This window comes from Lepisosteus oculatus, chromosome 22, assembly GCF_040954835.1.
Source record: "Lepisosteus oculatus isolate fLepOcu1 chromosome 22, fLepOcu1.hap2, whole genome shotgun sequence".
Classification (NCBI taxonomy): domain Eukaryota; kingdom Metazoa; phylum Chordata; class Actinopteri; order Semionotiformes; family Lepisosteidae; genus Lepisosteus; species Lepisosteus oculatus.
Genome location: NC_090717.1, coordinates 7,701,671 through 7,729,215, shown reverse-complemented (window position 1 = coordinate 7,729,215; position 27,545 = coordinate 7,701,671). Strand labels below are relative to the sequence as shown.

Sequence of the window (27,545 nt, the reverse complement as noted above, 5' to 3'; positions counted from 1 at the left end):
AGATTCAATCTTAATGAATATTTTTGTGGTTTCAACATGTTCTATATTTGGCATCGCAGTAACATCCTACTCTTAACCTGTACTTTAAGGCACTGGAGCTCATGCGACGTACCCAGGAATGATTGAGCAACTGCATGCAGTGCCTGTGGAGGCCACGGCAGGAACCAGTCAATCCCAGTGTTATTCACCAGACCTTTAAGAGGAGTAACAACATTCAGTTAATATGTATGCTCTAATTAGGGTTCAACAACCACATAAGCACAATGAGAGGAAATGAGCATGCCTGGGAAGTTTCTGCATCGTGTCCTCAAAGTGTCTCCAACAGGAGACATGCCCAGAACGATGTGGAGGTTGTTAGCACTCTTATTCACAAAATACTGCCAGACACTCTCCTTCGCAGGCCCCACGCCATGTTTCATGGCTTCATCCCTGACCTGTCCCAGCACTGATTCCTTCTCATCATCTGGGAACAGAGCTGGCACCATGCCTGGAAAGACATTGTTTTAGTAACATGCCCCAGATCTACCATTCCAAACTGGTTTGAGTTTCTGCAAATGAACACTGCGTTTTTTCCATTTTCAAAACGTATGAGAAAAATACAAAGAATGTTTATGTAGAAAACCAATTCTGTTTACCAATAAATTGGATTTGCACTCTGTCTTACACCAAAGTATGCCACAAAAAGAAAAAATAGCATGCAATCAACCCCTATAATATATCAATAAATAAAACACATTTCTAACAACAAAATAAAAAAAATTATAAGCACCTGATGTCAACATATTATTAATAAGTTCCAAGAAACCTTCTTCTGCCACATGGGCATCAGTAAAGAGGAAGACCATTTTCTTATTCTCTATCCCTAGCTTCAGGTACAGAGTCTTCAGATCCTCACGGAAGTTATTTTCTGAATAGCCCCGACTCAGGACAATCTCGTACACCTGTTGCAAAAACATTCAAATATACTTAATACTTAATATACTGAAACATTTGTATTTCCTTTCACAACAGAATAAAAAAGAATTGCTTCAGCACTGAGAAGTTTAGTTTCCAACCCCAGAGGTTGTGCAATGATAAAGTATTGCACCCATAAAGATTTGAAACAGCAGGGAGTATAACCTGTGGGTTAATCAGAATGTTGTCTCAAGGTATCAGCTATTGTACTTGATCAATGTATGTCTTCTCCATTCTTTTAGAATGCAATTGGAAAGAGCTGTATGGAGGCAATATGAAGCAAACTAAAGGGAAGGGTACTGTATTCACAACTAAGAACATGAGATACTTCTTTACACAAAGGGCTGTGGGAGTCTGAAAGAAGCTAGCTGGGGCATGTTGTTGAACCTGATGAGCGGACACTGTTTAGGAAATGGCTAGACAAGACAGTCTGATCAATGTTATACTGGAAATCTCACTCACCTCGCACCCAGCTGCAAAGGCTGCCAGTTTGGTGAGGGACTGCTTCCCCGATCCCCCCACGCCCACCAGCAGTGCATGGCCACGGTTTATCCTGATGATCCTGTGGATGCGTGTCAAATGCTCCAGAGCGTCGTCAAACAGCACCAATTTCATACGGGCTCTTGTCTCGTTGTATTCTTCCAAAATTTCCTATGGCAGCCAAAAACCAGAAAAATAGGAATAAGAAAATATACTTTCAGATATATTCCTTTGTGACTTTATTATATTACTTTTATCAGTTTCATGTACAAAAAAGGTACCTTGAAATCTGGCAATAATACTTGTTGAATTGTTTGACAAGAATAAAAACTCCAATAAAATGCTTAGCAAAGTAAACAATACATAAATGTAACAGGATCTATGATCATTGCGAAGAAGAACAACAAACATCTTAAATTATGCACTTCCCAAATTAACTAATTATGAAAGAAAAAATGGGGTTGGGTACAGTAATTAGAAACACGGTTACCTGGAATAAAGCTTTAGAGGCATCATAGTCCTGGATATCTTCATACACCCGAGGCTCTGCTTCATTCAGCGCTGCCCGGTAGTCTCCAAACAGGATAGGGTCCCGGATTGCAGACTCCAGATCAGCCTTAAAATGTTCTTCAATTAAATTCTTGATATGGCCTTGGACCTCAAAACGGAATAGATGAAATTATAAATATGGGTTTTCAAAGTGTTAGTACACTTAAGTCATTGCTGGTGAGAGTGTATTCTGCATATGCCAATCCACATGTTTGGAGAGAAAGAAGAAAATCTAGAACAGTGATAGCATTGTTACTACACAAGAAATATAGTATTTTTAGGAAATTACAAATAATAGCTGTAATCCTAAAGTAATTCCAACATCCATCTATCCGTTTTCTAACCACTTCTTCCAATTTGTTGTTGTGGACAAGCAAGGGGTACAGGGCAGGGTACACCCTGGATGGGACATCAGTCCATCACAGAGCAGACACACAGACATTAGAAGCAGACACTCATACCAGGATTTATTTCCCTGGAAGCCAATTAACATCCCAGTTTTTGGACTGCGGGAGGAAACTGGAGCATCCAGAAGAAACCCAAGTGAACACATGGAGAACATACAGAATCCCAGGTCTGAAACTGAACCCAGGACCTTACCGCTCTGAGGCACCAATGCTAACCACTGCACCACTGTGCTACCCATAATTCCACCATATTCAAATTAAAATATCACATATAATATTAGAAACCTTTGCATGGACATACCAGAACTTTGTCAGTTTCATTAATAAGCCGGTCATGAAAAACACGCAAGCATTCATTCCTCCAAACTCTCACGAACTGTGGGACTGTAAGAAATCTGCAAAAACAGCATTTACAATATATTAAGACTTCTCCCTGCTTAGTTACATCTTTTCTTCTAGATGAAGAACAGATAATCTCACCTCTCTGGATGGGTTAATGTCAATCCGTTGTAGATCCTGGAAAGGTCTCTCAGATTGAAAATGTAATGGAACTTTGATGGAGTGGGAGGCAGATCTTTAATAATGGTTTTGTAGAGCTCCAATGTACAAAATGTAAGCTTATCACAAATAGCTTGTATACACTCCTCAAATGTCTGCAAAGAGAGAATACATCTTGCACTACTATTTTCTTTAGGAGTCCATTTTGCAAAAGTGGAAAGGGTAGCAAGACGGTGACATTACCTTAGTGTGTCCTTTCAGAATGGAGGAATATATGAGATGAAGGGACTCCTCTTCAGGGAAAGGTACATTGAAAACACTGAACAGAGAAATAAACCTGGGGTCTACTTCATTCCTTCCACCACCTGCTTTCCCCATTGCGGCAATAAAGCCAAGATCTTTGAGAATCTTGCAGTTGAGCTCTTTACCCCGATCATACATGCCACCTCTGTCTAGAAGCAGTTTGAGAAGGGCTATAGGCTGCTGTGTCCCATATTCATCAACCTGCAAGGATCAAGAGTTCTTTTAATTATTTGATGGAGGAAGACATCTTCAGAGGGCCCTAGATACAGTATATTGTAACATGTAGTTTACGATTTGGTGTGGCTGGATTTTGAAACCCAGGAGAGTTGTCTCAATGTGGTCTTACCCTTGGCATGTTAAGATCATCCATAAACACCAACAGCCTCTTTCCCATAGGAGGCCCATATGTTTCTTTAGTTCTTTTCTCCACATTTGCTTCAAGGTTTCTTTGGAGATCCATCGAAGTGGTCCGGGATGAGAAATTGATTGTTAGCATTACCTATATGAGACAGTAAAAAGAGTGACAAAGGTGCCAAGAAGACTCCTGAATTCCCATGGTATATGTCTCAATTTCAGATATCTTTTTACTCAAAATCAAATGTGCAGCATTTTAATCCTTGGCTGCATGCCTGCACGTGAATTTCATCAGATCCTCCATCAAACTTTTATCCTTGTACTATGTTTAAGCACAATCTTTTTTAATGCAAAATTTTTTGGACCTACTGTTGTGTCTGTATTGAGATTTTTGAGGAAGTTCTGAGTCGTGGCAGTCTTGGAGGTACCAGACTCTCCCACCAGCACAACAGGGCGCTTGATCTTCACCATCTGCTCCACCAGCCAGCTGATGCGTGTTGTATCCACTGTAGGCACTGAAACAAGCAACAGAAAAGATATGATAATGCGGAGCAGCTTGTACAATAAACTGTATAAATATTGTTTCAAAGAAGAGTAAAAACAGCACTGCTATAATATGCAAAAACCATACAGAAACTCACCAAGGATGTCAATAAACTTGATGTCAGGGTTGTGAATATATTTAGGAACCAGAGAGCTCCAGGGCAGCCATTTCTTTTGCTCCCCATCAAAATGAAAGTCATACAGGGTTGGGAGGTGACCTGCAAAGAAACAGGGTAATAAAAGAAGATGGTTTTTACAACATCACCTACTTATCTGTTTTAAATGGCATGAATTCATGGGTTCTGGTCTGCAAAAAGATTGATGGAGCTTTACAACAATGAGATGATAATACCGCGACTGAAAATGGCTAGATTACCTGGCAGTTCTCCTGGTCCAGCTAGTGTTTTTTCATCATGAACCGTGGACATGGAAGCCAGTCTTTTAATGTACTGATCAAACTTAGTCTTCCCTGATTCCAATAAGGCACCTCCCAGGGAACAGTACAAGGCCTCCAGGAAATAGCACTCCAGTTCGTCTGCCTCCTCCACTTCTTTTTCTAGTAGAGCATCCAGCATCATACTGAGCTGGACCACCTGTCACATCACACCATACCATAAGACCAAGAGAAACTACACACGGCACATAGGTTTAAAACATTTAAAAACAGATACCTCTGGCTATTTAAGAGGTGCAATGTGCCCTGAAGTGGAAATGTCCTAGAAAGCAACCTTTTCCACATTTCAATCTGAAATGTGTAATTATATATTTTTTTCACATTCTTACAACTTACCATGTTTAAGTCTGTTTGCGGAACAATAGTCTTTAGTTTTTCCCCCTGTTTGCCATCAACAATTCCTTCCACTATCATCGCAATGGTGTCAGGAACGTACTTTTCAAACAGTTTATTTAGTTCTGCTTGTTCCTGTCATGGTGTAAAAGATGATGTAACAGTTCATCAGGTAAAACAGGTCCTGAAGATCACATCTGCTAAGAACTGTTTTCACACTTAAATAAGCTCATGTGATAAACTTAAACACTTAAAGATACATGGCTTTTTACAAATTAGTGCCTTTTTATATATTTGTGAGCTCATTATTACTATGCAATATTCTCAAATCTAGAGTCCAAAGTACATCACTGCATATTTCAAAAAAGCATTACAAAAGAAGATCGTTAATTGAACAGATGAATTTGAAAGCACTCTCCTACCTTTGCCGGCCTGCTGTTGACCCACTTTTGCCAGTAGGGTGAGAAGCGTAGGTTTTTGGGATCCACAAATACCATTCCACAGCGGGACACAGTGGCAGGAGAAGCATATTGCAAATCTCCAACCTAAAGAAGAAAAAGAACACATGAAACCACCACTGTAAAACACAATTAGTAGGCATACAGTCTAGTAATTTCTAAAGTGAACATTACTACGGGTTTGCCAATTCTTGTGCCATGGGAAAGGGATAAAATAAGGTAGGTGTGAATGGGGTAGAATGATCATACTGGGCAACACTGAAAAGTTAAGCTGAGTGTTACCTCAAAGAGTAAGGCACAGTGTGCTTGGAGTCGGATACGTTCACCATTAGCCAGGGTCAGCAGCTTGTTGTCATCCATCACCGAGTTCATATTTTCAACCCACAGAGCATCAACATCTCCGTCAAACAAGATATACCTGCAGGACAATCGATATCACGTCTCAGCACCAACAAAAACAGCAATTATAAAAATGTATATCACAGTAATCTGTTCACATCAAGACAACTGAAACAAGTCACAAACAGAATTAAACATTATACATAACTAAAGCCATGCCACTAACAGTTTCTACTATAGAAGGAAATCCTTAAAGATTTCAGGTTGACAGAAAATCCTTGGTCTGCCTCCCATTATTTTTCAGTGAATTTCTATTTTCAACTGGAATTAATGTCACTCATACCTTTGATGTTCAAAGGCTTGTCATGAACAAAAATAATCTGTGATGCTTATATGTGATAAAGAGACATTCAGTAGACTCATTTTTACCTTCTCTCTTTTTTATCTGTGGGTTTATTGATGTCTCTGAATATGTTGGACAGGATGCCATCAGTCCAGTCCCGGGTGATGGGGTCCAGAATGCCATACAGCTCAATTACACTCATTGCTTTGGGGTTCAATGCATACAGCTTAGTCACTAACCCCAGCCTGTAAAACATCACCTTTGTAATACAGCGTATAAAATAACAACACAAGTCCATACACTCACTCTAAAACTGAAAGAAAAAAAAAGCATAATACATAACTTAAACACTAATTAAATTAACACATCTAGCTTTTTAAAATAATTTTTCTGGTGTCAGTAAAAATTGTTTTAAGTAGTGTCTGTACATTATATTCAGTCCCAAATAGTTTGAGGAGACAATTTCTCCTCACTCACCTGGTCTGGGATTGGCACAGGGTGTTGATGACTACTGACTTGCCACCTCCCGTTGGCCCAACCACCATGGTGGTGTGACGGGTCATCATCGTCTCATACATCTGGACCACTTTATCCACCTGAAGGACAAAATAAAACAGCTTTCATGAACTATCTGAAATGTCTTTGGATTTTACAAGACATGGTTTCTAACTAAAATTGTAACCTTTCCCACACATTCAAATCTTCAGACTTTCTTCTTGTACTGCGGTCTTTCCCTTTCCTGTTACAGAACTTGTTGTCTAGCACTGCACTTCTGTCTCCACTGTATGGCTATGTTAACAGCATGTTTTTTGTATCAAAGGAATGACAAGGCTGTATCTTTATGAAAATACAGTATATAACACAACATCCATTAAGGGATTAAACAGCAATCACTGTAGTGGCAGGAGAGGACTGAAATCCCTTACCTGGTTGGGAAGCATGACATACTTATTTTCCTGGATGGTTTGTTCCACGGCATCATTAAAGCTGGGGTAGCGCACACGTGGGCAGTCGAGTCCAGGGAACAGGTCTGAGATGAGCCCCAGGAACAAGGGCACATCCTCAAAAACAAACTTGGGCAGGTTCATGTCCCTCAAAGCTCTCATTAACACCACGTCCTACAAAACACATGACATTTTTATTTCATCTTGTCCACCATAAGATGTTGCGAGGATGCCATGTTCAGGCAAGATGAAAGTCCTCAGCCATAGCCCTCCGTTACCTGACCAGTCCTGGACAACTAGTCAAGTGATGCTTCCAAAGGAAAGGAAGGAGGAAGTGAGATCCTCATGTGGGAAAAGTGCAAGAGATAACAGAAGGCCCTGTGAGGAGCTGGCATTCTGTGTGATGTGGATGGATCCTGTGTGAAACCACAAGTACAGTACAAGTACAGTTTATGCAATGTGAGTTTGAAAGCTTGGTAAGAACCTTAGCTACTTAAATATTGTCAGAGAGGAAACCAGAGTCTAATTAGAAGCTCGAAGAAAAGCTAGGCTTTTGTTGTGGTTATTATGTGTTTCTGCACTGCAAATAACAATCATGTGCTTTGTACCTTAATGGCCGCATGTGTCTGGTTTTCCCAAGACCTGCCTATAAAAACATCAATCGGTATGACTCCCCAACACCTGGGTTTGACGGTTCCCATACTACTTGCTTTTCATGGATTTTATAACACCTGTGTTCTTCACTTTTAAAAAAAACAATCCAGAAATGAAGCTCATAGATGATCCTTTGGCAAAGACATAGGAAATGTACTAGTGTTTGCTTTCTATACAGGGATGCCTTCATAGCAAAAGCAGTGATCCGACAGGTGTGTGACTTTTTGTAGCTACTGTATGTATTGTGGAAGGTGTTGAAGTCATAGGGCAATTGCTGGTTTTAACATACTGTACCTCATTCAGATCTGGAGATCCTCTCTTCAGCTCCCCTGCCATCACCAGCACCGATTTCAGGGCACGAAGGCCAAAGTCATAGTGATGCTGTTTAGAAAGCTGCTCTCTGGCAAGTTTGTATAACACTGTCATCTTTTTAGCCAAGATCTAGATCACAGATAGAAGGATATATTGGATTGAAATGTCAACAATACAATTAATTACAACTTCATTTTGAAAAACATGCAGTTTTATGTTCTTTGGGTAACTTATGACTGCCTATGTGGTGCATTATTTCTTACATGGAGACTTCACCATTAAGCTGCATTAAGCAGTTTTTAAACTAGATTTATATGCATCTCTCTTGTTACTTGGCTAAGAAAATTATTGTTTTCTTCACCTTGGCCATTAGGAAGCCTTCAGAAAAGAGCATGATTTCACAGATTTGCTGCAAGTCGGGCACAATGACAACCACTGGGCGAAACAGGGCCTTCACGGATTCAGGCAGTTCAGTCCGGCCAGCATATCCAGGGTTCATGGTGATAAAGATTCCCATCCGGTCATCCAAACCAATTTCTTGCCCTTCAAACTGCACACAGCACATAGCATCACAATAAAAACTGCACTAAACACAATTCTCTATTATTATTTGCAAAGCTGCAATTCATTGATAGTGTATGTAAAAGTTATTGCATCAACGTTTCCATACAAAAACTGAAGGGATTGGAAACTAAATGCATTAATATTTACTGAAAAAAATCAACATCAGAATTAAAAAATATTTAATGAGTGTGTCAATTAACATAATTGCTTAAATCAGTGGTTTCTAACCTTTCCTACAGCCTGCACCCCTTTCGTTCTCAGAATGTATTCTCATATCCTTGATCAAAAATCACTGAAGCAGGTCAGTTCTCTAAGACTAAAATATATAATAACTATAACATGAAAGATATAGAAGTATATACTTATTTTAACTTTGCAGCAGAATTAAAAATACAAAAAAATACACAATTTTAAAATTTACCTTAAAATACTTAAGTCTTAAGAAACAAAGTAGTTCCTGTGCTTAAACTGCGTTTTCAATGATCTACCTTCTAAAAAATCTGGCGTGTCTCACACCCCCAAATGGTGTGTGAACCCCAGGTTAAGAACCACTGACCTAAATGGAGATTTACTTTCCAGACGGAAGGAAGTTATTTGCTTACATGGAACCTCTTCAGATGCAGAATAAGTGCATTTCTAATGGTCTGGATCTGAGAAGAGATCACTGAAAGCACAGAGGCGTCAATCCTGTTGAACTCATCAAAGCAGCCCCAGGCTCCACACTGAGCCAATCCAGAGAAAATCTTGCCAACAGCCTTAAACACAAAGGTAGAGCAGAGAGGAATTAAGAAAAACACAGTTTATCACAGTGACATCTGAGCTAACGATTTTTATTTTAAGATACAATTTCTCCTTCACCTTATTTTATATTAACGTTTCGTATTAATGCATTGTAATAATGTTATTTACCACCTATGGTTGAACACTGGACCTAATTCTGTGATTCCTCTTATGAGGAACAAGAATGAAAAGGCATTGAGAGAAATACTTCAAATTCATTTTTTAAATTTTTGTTCATAAAAGCACAATTTTTAACCCTTTCAATTAAATGTTATTACCTAATTCATTAAATTTATTATTACATGCACTTTGTGCTCTTGTATCACAGAAGCTACTGATGTGACCTATGAAAGTAAAATCCTTATGAAGTCCAGATGAAAGTCTCCTCATGTACCTACTTTGTAATCCATGCCTTCCCCACAGTTGGTGACCACACACAGCAGGCCCAGGGCCTTGGCCAAGTCTTTCGTGGACTCAGTTTTCCCAGTGCCAGCAGGCCCTGCAGGTGCTCCTCCCAGGTACATTGAGAGAGCCTGGTTCAGAAAGGACAGACTAAACGTACTGAATGCTGACAACAGTAATACAGCTACAAAATAGTGCACCTGATCAGTAGCTTTGTGGACTCAGCACATCCTGAACAAGACGGGATGAAAAGTGCTAGAGTAAAGCACCCTGAAACAGACAGGAGCATGAAGCCCATTCACAAACTGACTTGGCAAAAACATGGGAGAACTACAAAGCATTTCCCTTACAAATCTGTGAAATACCTGTGTGAGTGTCAGATAGATCCGGTCAGTTAGGGGAGTGATGACCAGACGACCGTTCAATCCCATGTATTCATAGCCATAGGAGAAACTAGCACTGCACTGACGAACAAAGAGATCATCCGGTTCGCGATCCCAGTAAAACCGCAGCTGGCTCTCCCACTCGAATTCCCGGGCATCCATGATACTGGAAACATTCCAAACAAGCAGCAATGAGCCGACTCACAGGATCACGCAGTTTCTCACAACACAATCATTACTATATTCCAGATGTAAATTTCAATGTTATTATAATTTTACAGGGACCACAAAAGGCCAGCTTGTTTATGGAAATTAAAGTCTTCGAATACAATTTTTTAAACCATCCATTTCAAGATTCATTTACCAGACATGATTTCATGTGATTTCAAAACTGAAGATTTTTTTTAGAATGATGGTAATGGCATGTAATATTCTTGTTTCAAAAACAAGACTCAAATCCTACCTGTCCCTAACAAAGTTATCTACAATGTCCCTGGCATGGACATCGATGATCAGGACAGTGTTGTATTTTTTGCGATCATTCTTCTTCAGCGGCTGTGTGATCCGAGTGACCAGGTCATCGATCTGCTGGTGCATTTTCTTGGCGTAGTTCTTTAGTGCCTGCTTCTCCCCTTTCTTCACTTTGTGAAAGACGTCTTCCACCTCCCACGTCCACCACACCTGATTGCCAGCCAGCACCACCATACCCTGGTACAGCAGCATCCAGTCCACCCTGAAGCACACAACAGTCAAACATACTCACATTCACAATGCACATGCAACCACATTCCACAATGATTACTTGTGAAGGGTTTTTCGCCATAATAAAAGCAAAGGGATAATATAACTCATGTAAACGATTGCAAAATAAGCACTGTACATTAAAATGAAAATCAGTATTAAACTTTACTTTTTAAGTTATCCAGTCAAAAGGCGATATGGACATGTAAATTAGACACTACAGCTCTTTTGCCTAATATGTACCTGAAAATGGGTCTTGTAGCATAGCACTACTTCAAAAACCAAAAATTAAAATGAATAAAACGTGAAAACCCCTTAGTACTGCAACAGATTTCTATCGGCCACTATAGTTCAGTTTTTACCCTTTGTTTTAGCTGTGTGTCAACTGGTTCCCACCTGTTGCGGTCCTCACAGTATCTGAAGATGGCTTCTTTGGTGATGAGCCTGTTGGTCCTCCTCATCTCCTGCAGGACTGCTGTCATCCACTCCTCCACGCGGCCCTCAGCTGGGATGGCCTGCCTCAGGGTCATCACCTCCCCTTCCGCTGACACCATCGCCACCGCCAGCGTCTCACCGTTGTTGCCCTCCTCAAACTTCAAAGAGGCGATGTTGTCGTACATCTGGTAGGATTAGGACGTATGTTGGTTACAAACAAGAGAAGGCTCTTTGAGGAGTCGTACCTGGCTAGTTTTTTAGTAACTCACTTATCTCATCCAGGCATCTTCATAAAACTCCACTTCAACAGCAACATTTGGCAGATTGTTTCAAACATCAAACCCACTTAAAGAGACCTACCATGCTTATATACCCATCACCCTAAAAAGTAGTGTTGAGTCTCCCTAAAAAATAACCGAAAAGAGATTGTCTCTCATTCTTTTCATCCGGAAACATCTGGATAGAGACAGAAACAATGCATACGAAGCTGCTACTTCTCAATAAAAAACTTTTTTTTTTACAAATATTTACAAGATATAGAATGTTAATGCACAATGTGGAGACTTTTCTATTTTCCATTCCAGCTGGGAAACATACTTGAAGCAAATTTTGAAGAGCTTACATTTTTATTATACTCATAATTTTAACATGGATCTAAATAACACACATATTCAAATACAGGCTTTATTCTTCAGATATAAATCTCCCAATGGCACACATCATTGCACACAATAATGGAAAGATGACAATTCCCTTTGACACTCTGAAACAGAGTCTCCCTCTGCACCTGCTTACTTTGATCATGTGCTCCTGGACACAGGAGGGGTCGCTGCTGCCAAGAATGCTCAGCAGCTCGTCGTCAGAAATGAAGAAGAACCTGGGGAAGGCGTTGCGCTTGGAGTCCAGGTAGTCGTTCAGGCTCTTCTGACACCTTTCCAGACCATCGCTGAGGTTCTGCAGGTCTGACAGGCGGTTCGGAACATGGCAGCACCTTTTAATTACAGGGTCCTTCACTGTGTCCGTCATGATCTGCACAAACACAGACACCCTCAGGTTCACAGCCTCTTCTCTCACACAGCCCGGCCACCGCTTGGTATTGATTCAGGACTTTTCAGAGCTTGTCAGACAAAAACAAAATTCTCAGTATTTCTTCAACCTCCACTGATTCTTTATAGGTTTAAAGAAAAGTATCAAAAAAAGTTACTAAAGAGAAAAAAGCCATTTGGCCTATTCAGTCTATTTGATAGTTAATGACACATTGTTCCAACAGTCTCATCCAGCTGTTTTCTGTTTCTCAGGAAACCAAGGTATCTTCTTCCATACTCCCACAACAATTTGCATAAAGAAGAGCTGCCTGTTCCCAATTTTCAATGCACTTCTATAAAAGTAATTAAAAAAATCAATGGAATTGGAAGGCTTTTTGAAACAAACATACCTTTTTAAATATTTTGTCAATGTTGTCAAATTTTTTGGCCTCTTCTGGCAGCTGAGACCTGATATCCCCGCCTATGAATATACTTTCCAGGTACATCCACTTTCGCTGCACCAGCATCCACACCTGGAAACAGGAATATTAACGCAAGCAAGGATAAACCTCTTTCAAGATGTTTGTTGCTCCTTTATTGTATTATGGGGATTGTAAATGTTGAATGTTGAGCTGAAGATTGAATATCATTTTTTTTAAATATGTCATGTTATGTCATGTCATTTACCAAACTGCTTTATACAATACTGTGTCGTGGGAGCCTACCAGCAAGCAATGAGCGCAAGGCAGGGTACACACTGGACAGGGCACCAGTCCATCAAAGGGTATTAAAAAATATTTCATAGGAAATATGTTCAGGTTGGTATGTGAATTCCAAATAACATGATTTTTCACTTTTGCACAGGGTGCAGCTAATTCTTTAAAATTTGGATCCCACCTAATCTATTAACTCTGAGACAGAGAAGTACAGTAGTCATAAGAGACTAGCTGCAGCCACCTACCGATCCTTTGTCAAGAAAAATATGCGAGAATAAATGTCTTTGTAATTTCCAGCCCGCCAACCTGAGAAAAATGGATCTCAGCTGCTTGCAGCAGTTTGAGGTGGAAGACAAAGTTTCCATATCACCAGGGCTGAGCAAACATTTACTGTGATCAGTTCTCCAAAGGCAAGGGAGTGCTTAAGAGCGCCAGAGTGCTGTGTTCAGGGCGTGAAGAGCTCACCTCAATAACCTCGCTGATTAAGGACAAGCTCTTCTCCCACTGCTGAACAGTAGACAGGAAGGGGCCCACGAAGCGGCTCCCAGCCATGCTCTGCAGGTTCATGGCATTGTCATCCAGGTTCTGCAAGATTTCATCCACTGAGCCCAGGATGGAGCCCCTCTCCTGTGTGCCCTTGTAATACCTCTGAACGGTGAACTTCATGTTCTCCCAGGTATCCACCACATCCTTCACACCCTGGTTACACAGAACAGGCAGAACTATCCTTTACCATTCAGTGGTTCACTTTCATAACATCAGAACCGAACAGAAATGACCAAAAATAAATAATTTTTGCACCAGTGTTACAATTCCTAATTCCGATTCTCACTTTCTCAATGCTGAGCTCCTTCACCGCAGAAGTCACAATCTCACTGATGACATCAGCATACTTGTGAAGCTCCATGGCAAACATGTTTTCCAGAGTGAAGGTGTCAGGATTCATCTCAAAGCTGGTACCCGTTCTCTCCATCAGCTCCTTCCAGTGTCTGAGTCATAACAAACAATATTATTAACTCGTACTGATCAAAAGATAACCCAATCATAACAATGAAGAACATTTCATAAACAAAGCCCAGGCACATGCAAAAGACTCCTTAAAGAGGGAAAATGTCCCATCTTCCTAAAGCACTTCTGTGCCTGTGGCTTAAATATCTGATTCCTGCATGGCTACCAGTATCAATCCCTGCGTGATGCATAAGGCATGCTAAACACTTAATTTTTCCTTTCAGTCAGATTTTCCTAGAAAATGGCGGAAAATCAAACCCACAAAAACTCCACCTTTCTCTCAGAGCCTCATTTTTCAAGTCCAGCAGCAATGGGATGGAGTCTTTGAACTCTTTCATTTTGGCATCAAGGAAGAAGGCGACAGGCAGGCTGCGCACATCCTTGGGCAGCTTCCTGAGGCTCTTGATGAAGCCCTCGATCCCCTCCTGGAGCAGCTGGATGTTTAGATTCACCCACAGGGTCTGAGACCACTCTGCCTTGGCAGCCTATGAAAGAAACAAAGAAGTAGGAAGTTGAAGCAGAAGTAAGGAGATCTTGAAGCTAAGCTTGGACACAAATTACAATTTCTTTTCCTGACAAATCATCATTCAGCTACAATAATGTTTCAGCAAGTGCATTCCTTCTAAGTCTAATTAAATACTAATAAAGCTTTTTTTTCTATTTTAAGCATTTATTTTATATAAAATATTTTTTTATTCTAAAGCAAGTATATTTGGGGTAGTATATACAGAGCATATAGAAAAAGCTTTGATAATCACTTTCTGAGCTTTATAAATGTCATAGATTTGTCTCAAGCCCTTCATCTCTTTCTGCACATTGAGCAGCTCTGGGTACATAGTGATGGGCAGATCGAAGAGCTTCTCTGCGTTTGCCAGCTCCTGCCGGTCCTTTTCAAACCGAGCCAGTTCTTTTTCGTATGATATGAGCACTTCCATCCCTGGTGAAGAGAACAAATATCAGTCCTCTACACCAAAAAATGAAATTCTTACATCGGCATCCACAAGTATAATAAATGATCTTAAACAAAGTAGCAAGGCCCATCAAAAGCTTTCCATTACATAATAATACAAATTGAATCCACCAGGTCCTAAGCAAGTTTACAGCAGCATCCTACTCTGCAGTACAGAAAATCTCTTTTACATGTGTTCTAGTTTGTAGTCACTCATAAAGCTTCCTAGTTTAGGGTGTCTAACCTTTGTCCAAGTTGTCCCCCACTGCACCTGGGCCTTCAATGCTAAAGTTATCTGCAAAAACCAATAACTCCTTCTTAAATTCCTCGGTTTGCTCCTTTGTGATCTACAACAAAACAACATTTAAACAATGTTATTTGCAGCAATTTAAGCCCTTGATAGAATGTCCACTTTGAAAGACAGACTTTGAAACCGTTACCTGAGTGAAAGTCTTCTTCACTCGGCCTAAACTGTGATCAACCTGTCGCGACTCCACAAAGAGGTCATGCCATATCTGTCTGATGTTTCTGGACAGTTCTAATTCCTCTTCAGTTACCTCAAAATACAAAAGATAAATAAATAAATAAGAATCTTTTTTTTTTAGCTATGATTAAATATTAAGCCATTTTCTTTAACTTTGAACTCCAGTCCTCCTGAAGTACCAATTGTTTTAAAAAGAAAAACACAAAAAAACGTAAAATGCAATAATTACAATATTAAAAAACATAAAAACGTACCTGCACTCCGTACATGCCAAGAGTTCTGTATCTTTCTTGAATGTCAGTAAACCTCATTTCCACAACTAAGGACATGTCTCTGATGTCTGCTATGGTCCCCAAAACGAACTTTAAATCCTCAAGCGTTTCTGGGTTTTTCTTGAGGTTATCTGATAGTTGCTGTAAAATACACACAAACATTTAAAAAATATATCTCTGCAAAGAAAGTTCTATACATTATAATCTGGATATGGAAAATATGTGGATATTTTACTAGAAAAAAAAGTCAGTGAAGCTTATGAGGAAATTTTAAAAGCATGACTGGCTAGCAAATTAGTGTCATTTAATTTGTCCACACTGTTTTTTTCCCCAATCTAAATGGTTTTACTGCGTAATGTCAAATTCAATCAATAAAATTCTAGAATCTAACTACTTTTTCTTTTTGGCTGCTGTCAGTCTTCAGACGAACTACAACTAGAATACACAGGCTTCCAGAAATGTGAATCCCTTAGACGCAAGACTTATCACCGTTGGTCTAAATCTCAAAACTACAACACAATTCAACAGTACTATACCGTGTACTGCACAGTACTTTAAAGGTACGTTCTACAAAAGTATACCTGCAGTTCGTCTCTTAGGTTAAACAGGTCTTCTCTGGCCGACTCATTGAGTAGTTTACCCAGAGAGTTCACCCAAGCCTGGGCATTCTCCTCCACTGTCCGAGCTAGGGGTTCTAGATTCAGTCGGATGCACTGCTCTAATTTCACCAAGGGCTGCTGCGCCACCTCCTGACTGATCCTGGCATAGAAATGCAGCTTTTCATCATAGGCCACACAGGAGGGCTTCTTGGCTGCAAACTTCTCCATGACGATGGCTTTGTCCAGCTTCCACAGGGGCCTGTATCTCTTCCAGCGGTTCAGGTAGCGGGTGATGGACATGAGCAGCCTGTGGATGCTCTGGGAGATGGACACGGCCTTCTCAATAACCTGGGGGTTCTGGGAGACGTCGCTGTGGAAGCTGAACACAACCGGCTCGTCTTCGCGTTCCGTGCGCTGGGGAGGGCACTCGATGCAGGTGCCATGCATCCAGCGCACAAACCGCTGCAAAACAGCAGACCAAAAGTAAACCTGAGCAAAAGGAACGCTTCTCTTAACAGGCTCCAAGGAAAATGATAAAAAAATCTTTGGATATTGATACAGCCATGTGTTACAGTACAGGAGTTCATGTCAGGTCCAAACTTAAGCATGTCCATAATAAGGCACTTTATTTTAAGGATTCCAGAATTAAAACAATATTTATTGAAATAACAATAAAAATGTTATTTTTTTCCCCTTCCAGTGCACATTGTCCTAACATTATGTACTGTAGGAGAAAACATTTATCTTGAGCAATAACAGTGAGCATTGTAATGTGCTAGATTAAACTTGAACTTGCTCCCCAACAAACAAACATACCAACCTTTGTGCTATCCAAGCAGTCTCTCACACACTGCATTGTCAGTTTGTAAATTTCATTGCCATTGGGGTGCAATACAATCTCGGGGGCAGACAAGATGGTTTCAATTTGAAACAGTGGCACTTTCCCCACCAAGGCATTACCAAATGTTTGGAGGTTTCTGTTTTATAAAGATAGGAACATAAAATGAATAGACTTAAAGTTACCATTTCTGTAAATAAGTGTTTTGAACACAGGTGGATAGGACATTAGCACGCCTGAAAAATGTCAGTGTCTCCAATAAATAAAACAATATTCATAGGAAATTGTAGTACAATTTGCAATTTATTTATGAAATTTATTTCAAGCATAACTATAGCCTCTATATTCAAAGTCACTGAACCAACAAAAGTAGCAAAAAACAACCTGTTGCAATAAAGGGAATATGTATATGCAGTTAATGAAAATGTTTCCAATTAGGTTTGGGGGAAAACAGTTGTAAATTTTCTAAATTAACAAAAGCAGCCCAGCCATCTATTGCATTCCTGGTTAAGGGTTGGGAAGCCTATTCGGGAACCACAGTTTGCAAGGCAGAATTGGAGCCAGAACAGGAAGCCCACCTCAAGACCATCTTTGTTAGGGTATCATACACTTTGCGTTCCCAGTAGGCATAGTACTGCGCCATGCGTTTGTCTTGGCCGGTGTTCGTGTGCATTATCAAGCCCTCCATCTTGGTTAACAGAGGACCTATAGCAGTGTATTTTCGGGACAAGAGGTTTACATCTTTCATCCTCTCCCGCTCAATAAACTCGAAAAACTCCTTCACTCCTGAAAGACAGCAATAAGAGAAATGATGATTGAAAAAAATACCTATCCTGTAAATAATTATCAAAGAACACTTTACAACGTAGTTTAATGAACTACATTTTTACACTTCAGAATATGAATGTTAAAACTGTGATAAGCAACACAATGTCTTATGCCACGACTACAGCACAAAGCTGCTGAACATACCTGGCAGATCACCTTCTCTTGAAGGACTTGGGAACTTGAATAGGTTTGCCGATTCAATTGATTGTAGTTTGGCATCAATGTCCCGTGCGTTCTTCTGAATTTGGTTCACAAGTGACTCAAACTTGGAAATGGCTTGGGTGCTGCGATTAATAAAGTCTAAAATGCCTGATTGACAGCAAATACATTGAATTAGAAAGCAAATGAATGATTCAGTTTCTGATCACATGTCTGTCATAGTTCAATTTTACAAAAAAAGGAAACACAAAAAGCATCTGTGATTCTATTTTAATTGGTGAGTTAGCTCAATTTGAAAATAAAAATCTGTAAAGAGTGCGATTATATTTCTACTAGGAAAAATGTATAATAATTACATCAAACTACTTGTCACAGAATAAAAAAAAACAGAAGCCATCTTTAATTATTTGAATTAAAGTTAACTGATATACTGTAGCTCCTTACCTAATGAGTTCCAGTTGAGTCTTTTGTACCCAGATCTAAGAACTCTCTGGAGCTCATGAATCTGTTCATCTAGCAAATTAGTCTCAGCTTCATTCAGACTGTCCATCAGTATATGGTAGCGATTAACCATATTCTTTAGCCCACCAATATACCTATAAAACATTCAATTCAAAGCTTTATTTCTGATTCCTCACCCTTCTTGACAAATGTGGAGTGCAGTCTGTTAGTCGTTCAGTGAAGTGTTTGCTTTGTCAATCTGATGCCGAAATTTTTTTTACAATTTTTACATTCGATGATTTGAATCTCTTTTAAAAATCCAGAAACCATTTTTTCAAAAACACAGAATCAACATTCATTAAATTAACCTAAATTTACCTTAATTTTGCACAGAAAACTGTTACAAAATACTGTAGATATGATGTAAAGCATTTCAAATTTTATACTGTAAATGACACATAACATAACATCATAGTAATTACCATTCAGCAGGCTGCCTGTTTAACTGTTACTAACAATTAGAGGATTATTATTACTTTTATTCAGATTAGGCACCTGAGAAACTTGTCCTCCTGCAAAGCCACGTTCCTGGCCAGCTCAGGCACGGAGAAACCCAGTTGCTCCAGGTACTTGGTTTCAGAGGTGATCTCTGTCAGCTCCTGAGAGAAGTTGACAGAGTACCGCACAGGCTCCTCCGTCTTCAGCTCCCCAGAGAGTAAAGCCTTGAACCGACACAATGTTGGAATGAAGGAAAAGACCTCAGGAGACGCGCTCCACTTTCTACAGTGAAGTCAGGATTGCTTAAAATATGATTGCTAACATCAGCTGCAACCAAAGGGAAAATGCTAAATGTCTTTTGGGGTCCTAATACAGGGAGCTATATCTCACCAGTTCTGCAGTATCCTGATCAGAAGCAGGAATGGCTCCTCTTCCAGTGTGTATTTGTAAGAGATTCCTCTTAAGCAGGATTGGCAGTGCTTGCTCAGTTTCCTCTCTCCAGCGCTCATATTTCTTTTCCTCATACTCCTTCATTCTTTTACCTACTTCCAGGTACTTTGCTTTAGCCTGCAAAAAAAAGCAAGAGTGTATTACAGTTGATTCAGATTCTAAAGTATTTAAACAAATTCCTTTTTTCCTCTATGGTATGTGTGCCAGCTCTGTACTGAATCTGAAGAAGGGTATACACCTGAGTATCCTCAAGCAATTTCCTGAAGCCACTTTTCATTTAAATAACAGGAATTCTACCCTAGTACATTTCTAACACACAGTGAAAAATTAATATTGAATGTGTCACGGAAGAGGGGAATAGCATTCAAACTGAACTTACCATTTTTCCCTGGTCACTTTCCAGCATCTCCTCCACCTCGAGGAAGCGGATGATGGTGTGCTTCATCCGATGAAACAGACAGCGCTCCCAGTATATTGCTCCAGCAACTGGGGGCTGATTCTTGTTGAGAGGAGGATTGTCAAGGTTGTTGATAAACAAGGTGTTAATATTGTCAACCTGTCAAAAACAAAGAAACCGTGAGAACCAAAATTAGACAAAGCTTCTGTCTCTGTATCTGTAAGACACTAATTAACAATCCTAAAAGTGACCAGATGCTGAAGTGAGAAATGTTAAGTTAAAATTATTACATATAATACTATACTAAAAATACTATATATATGACACATAAACCATTCTTCACTGTGATGTTCAGAGACAATGGTAATAAATTAGAAGACTTTCCCACCTCTTTACAATACTGCGCCAGAATATCATTGAACTTCTTCATCATCTGGTTATTTATTGCTTCTCTTGAACGGATGTGCTTAAACTTTAAAAGCATGTCAAAGGCAGCCTCCGCAGAACGCAGGGTTTTGAAAGACTGGTCAATGAAGTTGATGGCTTCTCCTTCTATAGCCTATAAAGCATTTCAATGAATTAGGTTTGTGAAAGAAAAGATATGCTGCTACAAAAGGTCACATAATTCTAAAAAGGGAACAAGAACAACCCATAACACTTACATTTATCAAAAGTATCAAAAGAAGATACATTCCACCCAAGAATCAAATTGCATATATGCTGTACGAATCTGCAAATGTGCTGTTAAAGTAAATCAAACCACAGCTTGAGCTCACCTGCACTTCAGTCTTAAAGTCCTCCATAACTACTTTCCATAATCCCATTTTACGTATATTAAAAGGGTCAAAGCTCAGCTCCTCAATGGGTATAACCAGACTGTCCACCCAGCGCAACACATCGTCAATCCGCTTAGGATCTCCAGTCACTGCCTTTAGCTCAGGGCCAAAAATGTTGTAAAACTCCTCAAGGATCTGTAATAAAAAACATTGAGTTTAACTGGTTGCTTAACAAAACAAAAGTATTAATATTTTGTGTCCATTATGTTTTATTTTCATTCAACTAAACTGATGTTTCCAATTTTACCTTTACCATGAACAATCAACGAAGAGGCAAAATAAAAAGCACAAATTATAAGCCTGTTCATAAGTTATTTATAAATCACTGAGACTGCAACATAATTCATTGCTTCTGTATTATGTGTGAGAGGACCTCAATCAACACTGATTCTTCAAGAGAGGTACTATGAAGGACCTCAGTAAATCCTATGATTCTTTGTATAAGTAAAGTACCGGTAACTGCAAACACTAGTTACACTGATAACACATTGCAGCTACATTGCCTGACCAGATTCTGCGAACTGTCTTCTTACAAAATTTCTAAAACCCTGACCCTCTTATTTCACGTGTCAATGTGTACATGTGAGACAAACACTGAATTTAAATGAAAGACAAATGTACTAAAAAATATACATTTTTCAATGGGTTTACCTGTAGGATATTGTACAGGTCCTGGCAAATGGAAGCCATGTAATCTGTCTTCTCAAACAGTCTCTTCCTGTCAAACTCCCAGCGAGGGTCTCTACCTGAGGCCTCAATCTTGCTGCGGACCTCAAAGTACGAAGCCTTCCATTGATCAAGAACCTGCTTGGCATCTAAAGCTTTGGCCTTTGCGATTTCCCTCTTCTCTCTGTAACAGAGGCAAAGAAAAAACACCTCTTTTATTTAATAACACACATCTGACAATACTCACGCTGCCTGAAGAAACACACTGCCCGGGCGACTCACTTGAATACAGTGCGAACGTTGACCACTCTAGCCACCCTCTCTGACAGCTCCCATGCTATTCGCTCCATAAGAGGCACCATCCGCTCATCCTTGTTGTAGTGCCCAGAAATGATCCACACCATCCGCAGTCCGTTCATCATCAGGGGAATGGTATCCAGGATCACGTTAAACCCAGACCCCGTAGCTAGGTTCTGCATCAGCAATTAAAAAGAATTCAAAGGAGAGAACTCTAACTGCCTATCTAAAGGCAATACCGAATTAAACATCCTCCCTCACACTTTGTACAATGGATATTGTTCCTAGAAATATTTGTAAACCATAAAGATATTTATATGGACAAGGAGACTGGTTTGCTTACTTAACTCACTAAAATACTAAAAGAAATTACAAATAGCTTTTAAAAAATCTATTTATTTTCAAGTGTCTACCAACATCACACCCTAAAAGCACCCTTTACGTTGGCCATGTGACTGAGATAATTTCACCTTAAAGTGGCGCTCCAGTGTGCCCAAAAAGCGCACATTCTCTACTGCCTCCACATGGTACTTGCTGAGCTCAGTCACTGTGAGGTCCAGGTTCTGGGTAGTCACAGGATCAGCCCGACTCATCACTTCCAAAATCTTCTTTACCACTGGCAGCTTCAGCTGTTCACTGAGGGCGCTTAAAATGGCAGTGCGCTCCCGCCAAAAATCAATCTCAGCCATGGGACCAGGAGCCTGTGAAGAGATCAACTCAGAACTAAGAAGGAAGCCATGTGTCCCCAACAGGATTCGCAACTAGGAGGCAAATCCCGCATATATCATAAATACAGCCCAGACTGAAAAAAGTGCAGCAAAGTTATAAAGTTATAAATCACAGCTCCCATACGCTTTGCACAAAGAGAGTGTAGTGAGTTGGCATTTTGCATTTTTGGTAGTTTTGATCAAGCAAGTAACTGAGCAATTGATTTTTTACTCAATACAAAATGCAGGCTGCTCAGGTGTGGTATGATCATGTCAACATTTTTTTTTTACCTGTGGTTTCTTCTTCTGCTGCTCCTCAATAACGCAGGTTATTTGCGTTTGCCAGTTCATGACGCACTGCTCCAGCTGCACGACCACAGCTGGACTGGACACCAGCCGGACCACATCACCATCCAAGTCCACATCGGGAATGTGCAACTTAATCTCACCTACAAAACAAGCGGCAGTGCAATCGTTGTTCAAAACAAGATTTGCTAAAGTACCTACGATGTGCTTTAAAATAAGAACCTCATTAAAAATGACATAACAATTTACATTAGTAATAAATATACACAATATTATGACTTGGTAGGACTCATGACTTCTTACTGTAGTAAACTAGCATCTATTCATTGGGATAAGTGTTTTGGCGATTAGAAACAGAATGGTGCGAAATGCATTTTAAATCCGAATTTATAATCTGAGCTCTTGGTCTAAAAACATGGGAGCCTCCTGTGGATAAGAGCTAACCTTCCAGCTGCTGCAGTGTCCTATCAATGTGACCGAGGAATTTGTGGGCACTGTTCAGTAACTCGTCCCTGATGAGCTGTGTGCCCCGAAACTCCACAGGCCTCTCTTGTTCTTTGTGTGCTTCCAAGACGCCATCTTCTTCACCTTCAGCAGACTTTTCTGTTTGTTTGTAATTTGAATCATTGTTTTTCAGCTGACTGACAGAAAGCAGTGGTATAAATACCTAAATCCAGATTCAGAGAGAACATAAACACAACACAATCAGACAGAAACCTTATAATGTTTTGCTCTACTTTTGTCTTTAAAAAATAAGAAATCAACAGACAAGAAAACTAATTCTACTGATACCAAGGGCAAGGAAAGGTTCTACCTACATGACTGAATACATTTTTAAGCATTAATAACGAGTGTCCATTCAACATCCCAATCTCCAGTAATTTAGGCATGATCTCATTAGCTTCCTTCATGTCAAGAGGCTCACATATTGTTTCTAGCAGGAAGAAAAGAACACAACAGCAATAGTTATCAATGAGCACCAACACAATAACCATATATTAAACATCTAGAGTCAAGTCTATTACAATCAAGTATCAAGAGCTGTGAGATACTGTATATATGCAGAAATTAAAGTTCTGCTACGCAGAACAGCCCTAATAATAGCAAAACTGTTCTCCATGCTGCTTTGACTTGATATACAGATATACAGTACACAAAAGAAGAGACCAGAAGTATTTATAGATGGCTTCACCCTTCTGAGTATTATGGAGTGATGAGAACAAATTAATATTCATTCCCATACTTCATAATGTCTACATTCTCTTAAAAAACCATAAACCTAAGAGGTGTCTTTTTCAGGGATACTGTATATTTCAAGAGCAAGCGGCTGCTATATGTTTAGAAATGAGTTTTATCTATGACTGTTCCATAAGGCTGAAAATTATGCAGAATCACCTAGACAAACTTATAATTCCACTTCATATAGTTAAAGTTAGCAAATGTTTTGCACTATCTGATATTAATATATCAAATAAAGATGCATTACTAGATTAATCCTTTACCATCACAAATGAAACAAATTATCATTATTTATACCAAGTTTAAAACAACCAAATACCAAAGGGTTTCACACCACAATCTCTCCCACAGTATGGGATGGGATATTCTGCTTAATGTATATAAAGTTTAAATAAGATCATGTTTTGCTCTGATATTAATATATCAAAGAAATATGTATTACTAGACTCGTCTTTTATCAAGATAAATAAAAAATCGTAGCATTATTTATACCAGAGTTCAAAATAAACAATTACCAAAGGGTTTCAAACCACAGTCTTTACCATAGTACATTCCAGTGGCATATTTCTAAGCTCATCATTTATTTTATACCCACCTTTGGTATTCCTGAGAAAAAAGAGAACATTGGACTCCATTGACCTCTCTGGAACATGATTGAGAGCCACGTGCAACTCAATGTGGTATACTGTCTGGATTTCAATTTTCTGGAGATGATATGATAAGACGAAGACCCATACTTTTCATTTAACAAATACATTTTAACATTTTTCTTAACAAAAAGATAAAAAATACCAAGTAATACACTGCAGGTGGCAAATTGTGAAATCCTGTCCAACAAATTAAGACAACATTGTCTTTAAATCTGAAGTTTACATGCAAGTACTTTGGCACACAAGACAGCATCCACATTAGGAATAGGGAGAGAAAAAGACTTAATCAGAAAACTAGCTCTGTGTCATTTCCTCTAAGGTCTGAAGTATAATTAGAGTAATACAACCAGACATCAGCTGTTTTACTAATGCTTAACAAAAAATGAATAGTCTTATAGATATGTTACTTTTATCCACTGTCAAAGCTGGCCTGTTGTCTCCATGTCACCATCCGACACAGGGTGTGTTATTTGCCCATGAGTTTTAATTAAGATGAAACCTGTTCACCTGCAACAAGGCCACTGACGTAAATACAAAGTAAAGGACAGAGCTTAACCATGTCATCTCCTTACAAGGAATAGGTCACCCTCAGACTGAGATTTCATACTGTGAAAGGCTTACAGTGAGGGGTAGCCCGTCCTGCTCCTCCTCTGCCGTCTCCCTGTGCGCGTCCTCAATGCCAGGGGCAGGGTCCTGAGACCCCTCAGGGTGCCGTGGGGACTCTGGCATCTGGGTGTCGGACATCCGGGAAGCGGAGGTGGATACAGAGTCTCTGCCTTTCCTCTTCTGCTCTTTCTCTGCAACCGAAGTGACTGCCGCGTTAAGAGAAGGGAGGGGATTTCACAAATTCCCGTTTCTGTAGTTTGACCAAATCCTAATGGATGTGAAGTAGAGGCGGAGTGACTGCGGAGGAGCTAATTTGGCACCACAAAGGTGAACTGAGCTGAGGGAACAGCAGGCTGGGAGGAAGGAGCCAGGAAGAAGGTGGGAGAGGAGGGAGGGATGCGAGAGAGACGCACACAGAGGGTGAGGTATGAATGTGTAGAGGAGTGGAAGAGGCCAAGATCAGAAATCTGGTTTCCTCCCATGGTGCTGAATGCTGTTTTTTAACAGAACAATGACAAGATTTGAAACCGAATCCTCCACATGCTTTATGCAAGGTGGACAAGCAAAATCCTTTAATTATTTTTATTCCCATGATTATTCTGATTCCGTTTTGCACCTTATCTTTGCTACCCTTACTGGCCTCCTTCTGGTTGGTCCAGATTGTGTTTCATTTTAAATTAGCAGATAAAACACACGTTTTTTTCTAAATGTGAAAACATATGATGTCAGGTGCGTGAAATCTGCTCTTGACAAACCATGTTCCCAAAGTCACTGTCTCCAAGAGACTTACTGGAAGCCTTGTCACCTTCAGCAGGAACATTACCGGCTGCCCTGGCAGAGTCTGGGCCAGTGTGATCATCCTGTGGGGCGTCTTCTCTGTTCACAGCCTCTTCTGGCCCTTTATAAATAACACAAAATCAATAGCTTGTATTACAAGGGATTTTCCGTATAAAAGAGCACTTGCCACATAAGGTGAAAGATCTGATAATCCAATTAAACATAAGTAAAGGACGCCTTAATAGAATGCACGTTAATGAAATGTACGTGTTATACTATTGAAATATAAGGATACAATATGTGCGTGTCGTAAATTTCGATCGTTACAGAAGAGACCTGGCTTTTTCATGTAATTATTTAATCTAATTCCCAAACGTTAATTCGAGTTTCTGCCCGATAGGGCAAAGGGTTGTCGGAGCGGATATTAATTTGATATAATGTATGCATATTTATCGTGTTTAAAAATGGTAAGCGTGTACACATTTGTTTTTCAACCCCAATCAAAGAGGGATATATAAAAAATAACAATAATGCACGGTTACCGATCTGTACTTCCACCTCCACCTCTTCTTCTCTGATAGCTTTGAAGAACAGCAGCGACGAAGCCGATTCCTCTGAAGTTTGTTCGTTCAAAAACTTAATTATTTTCTGTTCTTCTTCTCCGTCCGCTCTGTTCAGAAGTTCCTCAAAACAGGCCTCGTCTGGGAAGTAAAAGGAGGCGCAGACCCGGTTTCTTATCCATTCCAAGCGAAGATCGTCAAGTGTCATTTTATTTTTGGTTGGCACGTAAATTAACTTTCTTTAGATAAAAGGTTTCATCACAGTAACCAGCCAAGCGTCTTTACGCTGATTTGTATTGAAACTGCACCATACAGCTTGATGTCGCTATAGCAACCATCGCGCAAACCAAGAACACTTCCGGAAACATCACCGCTTCTTCCTATGGCGGCGTTTTCGAGTTGTGTACATTTACTCAGTGACAGGCTGAATATTAGAATAATGACGGCATGACACGATCAAGAAACAGTCTGTTGAGTTTCAGAGACGCGAAAGCAAACCTTTACGCGTGCCACCCGCACTGCTAGGGTACAATTTCAGTTAAGCTCGTCTGCGCTTGGTCTGATGAAACGCATTTGTAGCATTCGCCTTGATTTACATTTGTAAAGTCTACAACTTTAATTCATTTTTTTTATTTCTCTCTCCTTCACTGTACATTCTAGGTATAGATTATCTTTGCAAAAATTGTTTTCATCCCACATTATGATAATGGTAACCATTTGTCTGAAACGGGGACATTAATAAGTTTAGCATAAGGATAAGGACGAACACTGACTGTATTACTAACCATATTTAAATTCTCAACTCTTACCTAATGCAAAAAGAAAACCTAAACCAATTCCATTACCAATCCTAACCCTACCTCAGCTTGCACACAACCCAACTTTAGCCCTCAGAAATCAGTATTAGACTAAACCTAAATTAGCCAATGGAACACACACTGTGACACATCTGAAAAATGCTCCACAGTCAAATAGTTTTCTTTTCCTTTCAGCACAAAATAAACTTA

At 39.7% G+C, this 27,545-nt stretch overlaps 1 protein-coding gene across 1 annotated transcript in view; it reads right to left on the bottom strand.

Annotated features, from left to right (window-relative positions):
• dnah10 (dynein axonemal heavy chain 10) overlaps positions 1–26,948 on the bottom strand; it is a 48,474-nt gene extending 21,526 nt beyond the window's left edge. The window contains exons 1-54 of the mRNA XM_069182090.1: positions 26,521–26,948; positions 25,992–26,099; positions 25,217–25,392; positions 24,541–24,649; positions 23,525–23,640; positions 23,151–23,373; positions 22,692–22,849; positions 22,164–22,394; positions 21,679–21,869; positions 21,382–21,580; positions 20,671–20,865; positions 20,283–20,453; positions 19,877–20,053; positions 19,438–19,614; positions 19,105–19,271; positions 18,553–18,704; positions 18,094–18,258; positions 17,700–17,907; positions 17,104–17,260; positions 16,266–16,745; positions 15,667–15,825; positions 15,369–15,485; positions 15,173–15,275; positions 14,738–14,916; positions 14,253–14,464; positions 13,804–13,960; positions 13,437–13,670; positions 12,666–12,788; positions 12,026–12,259; positions 11,192–11,415; positions 10,518–10,787; positions 10,037–10,220; positions 9,668–9,802; positions 9,092–9,244; positions 8,287–8,475; positions 7,908–8,054; positions 6,942–7,133; positions 6,493–6,611; positions 6,102–6,260; positions 5,616–5,751; positions 5,298–5,420; positions 4,879–5,010; positions 4,465–4,681; positions 4,187–4,306; positions 3,915–4,060; positions 3,538–3,690; positions 3,132–3,392; positions 2,871–3,043; positions 2,692–2,785; positions 1,925–2,092; positions 1,417–1,605; positions 770–941; positions 284–487; positions 113–193 (exon numbers count right to left, since the gene is read on the bottom strand). Of these exons, the coding sequence (XP_069038191.1) occupies positions 113–193; positions 284–487; positions 770–941; positions 1,417–1,605; positions 1,925–2,092; positions 2,692–2,785; positions 2,871–3,043; positions 3,132–3,392; positions 3,538–3,690; positions 3,915–4,060; positions 4,187–4,306; positions 4,465–4,681; positions 4,879–5,010; positions 5,298–5,420; positions 5,616–5,751; positions 6,102–6,260; positions 6,493–6,611; positions 6,942–7,133; positions 7,908–8,054; positions 8,287–8,475; positions 9,092–9,244; positions 9,668–9,802; positions 10,037–10,220; positions 10,518–10,787; positions 11,192–11,415; positions 12,026–12,259; positions 12,666–12,788; positions 13,437–13,670; positions 13,804–13,960; positions 14,253–14,464; positions 14,738–14,916; positions 15,173–15,275; positions 15,369–15,485; positions 15,667–15,825; positions 16,266–16,745; positions 17,104–17,260; positions 17,700–17,907; positions 18,094–18,258; positions 18,553–18,704; positions 19,105–19,271; positions 19,438–19,614; positions 19,877–20,053; positions 20,283–20,453; positions 20,671–20,865; positions 21,382–21,580; positions 21,679–21,869; positions 22,164–22,394; positions 22,692–22,849; positions 23,151–23,373; positions 23,525–23,640; positions 24,541–24,649; positions 25,217–25,392; positions 25,992–26,099; positions 26,521–26,746 (9,445 nt within the window). The 5' untranslated portion in view covers positions 26,747–26,948. The remainder of the gene's footprint in view (positions 1–112; positions 194–283; positions 488–769; positions 942–1,416; positions 1,606–1,924; positions 2,093–2,691; positions 2,786–2,870; positions 3,044–3,131; positions 3,393–3,537; positions 3,691–3,914; positions 4,061–4,186; positions 4,307–4,464; positions 4,682–4,878; positions 5,011–5,297; positions 5,421–5,615; positions 5,752–6,101; positions 6,261–6,492; positions 6,612–6,941; positions 7,134–7,907; positions 8,055–8,286; positions 8,476–9,091; positions 9,245–9,667; positions 9,803–10,036; positions 10,221–10,517; positions 10,788–11,191; positions 11,416–12,025; positions 12,260–12,665; positions 12,789–13,436; positions 13,671–13,803; positions 13,961–14,252; positions 14,465–14,737; positions 14,917–15,172; positions 15,276–15,368; positions 15,486–15,666; positions 15,826–16,265; positions 16,746–17,103; positions 17,261–17,699; positions 17,908–18,093; positions 18,259–18,552; positions 18,705–19,104; positions 19,272–19,437; positions 19,615–19,876; positions 20,054–20,282; positions 20,454–20,670; positions 20,866–21,381; positions 21,581–21,678; positions 21,870–22,163; positions 22,395–22,691; positions 22,850–23,150; positions 23,374–23,524; positions 23,641–24,540; positions 24,650–25,216; positions 25,393–25,991; positions 26,100–26,520) is intronic.
• Between the last annotated feature and the right edge of the window lie 597 nt (positions 26,949–27,545).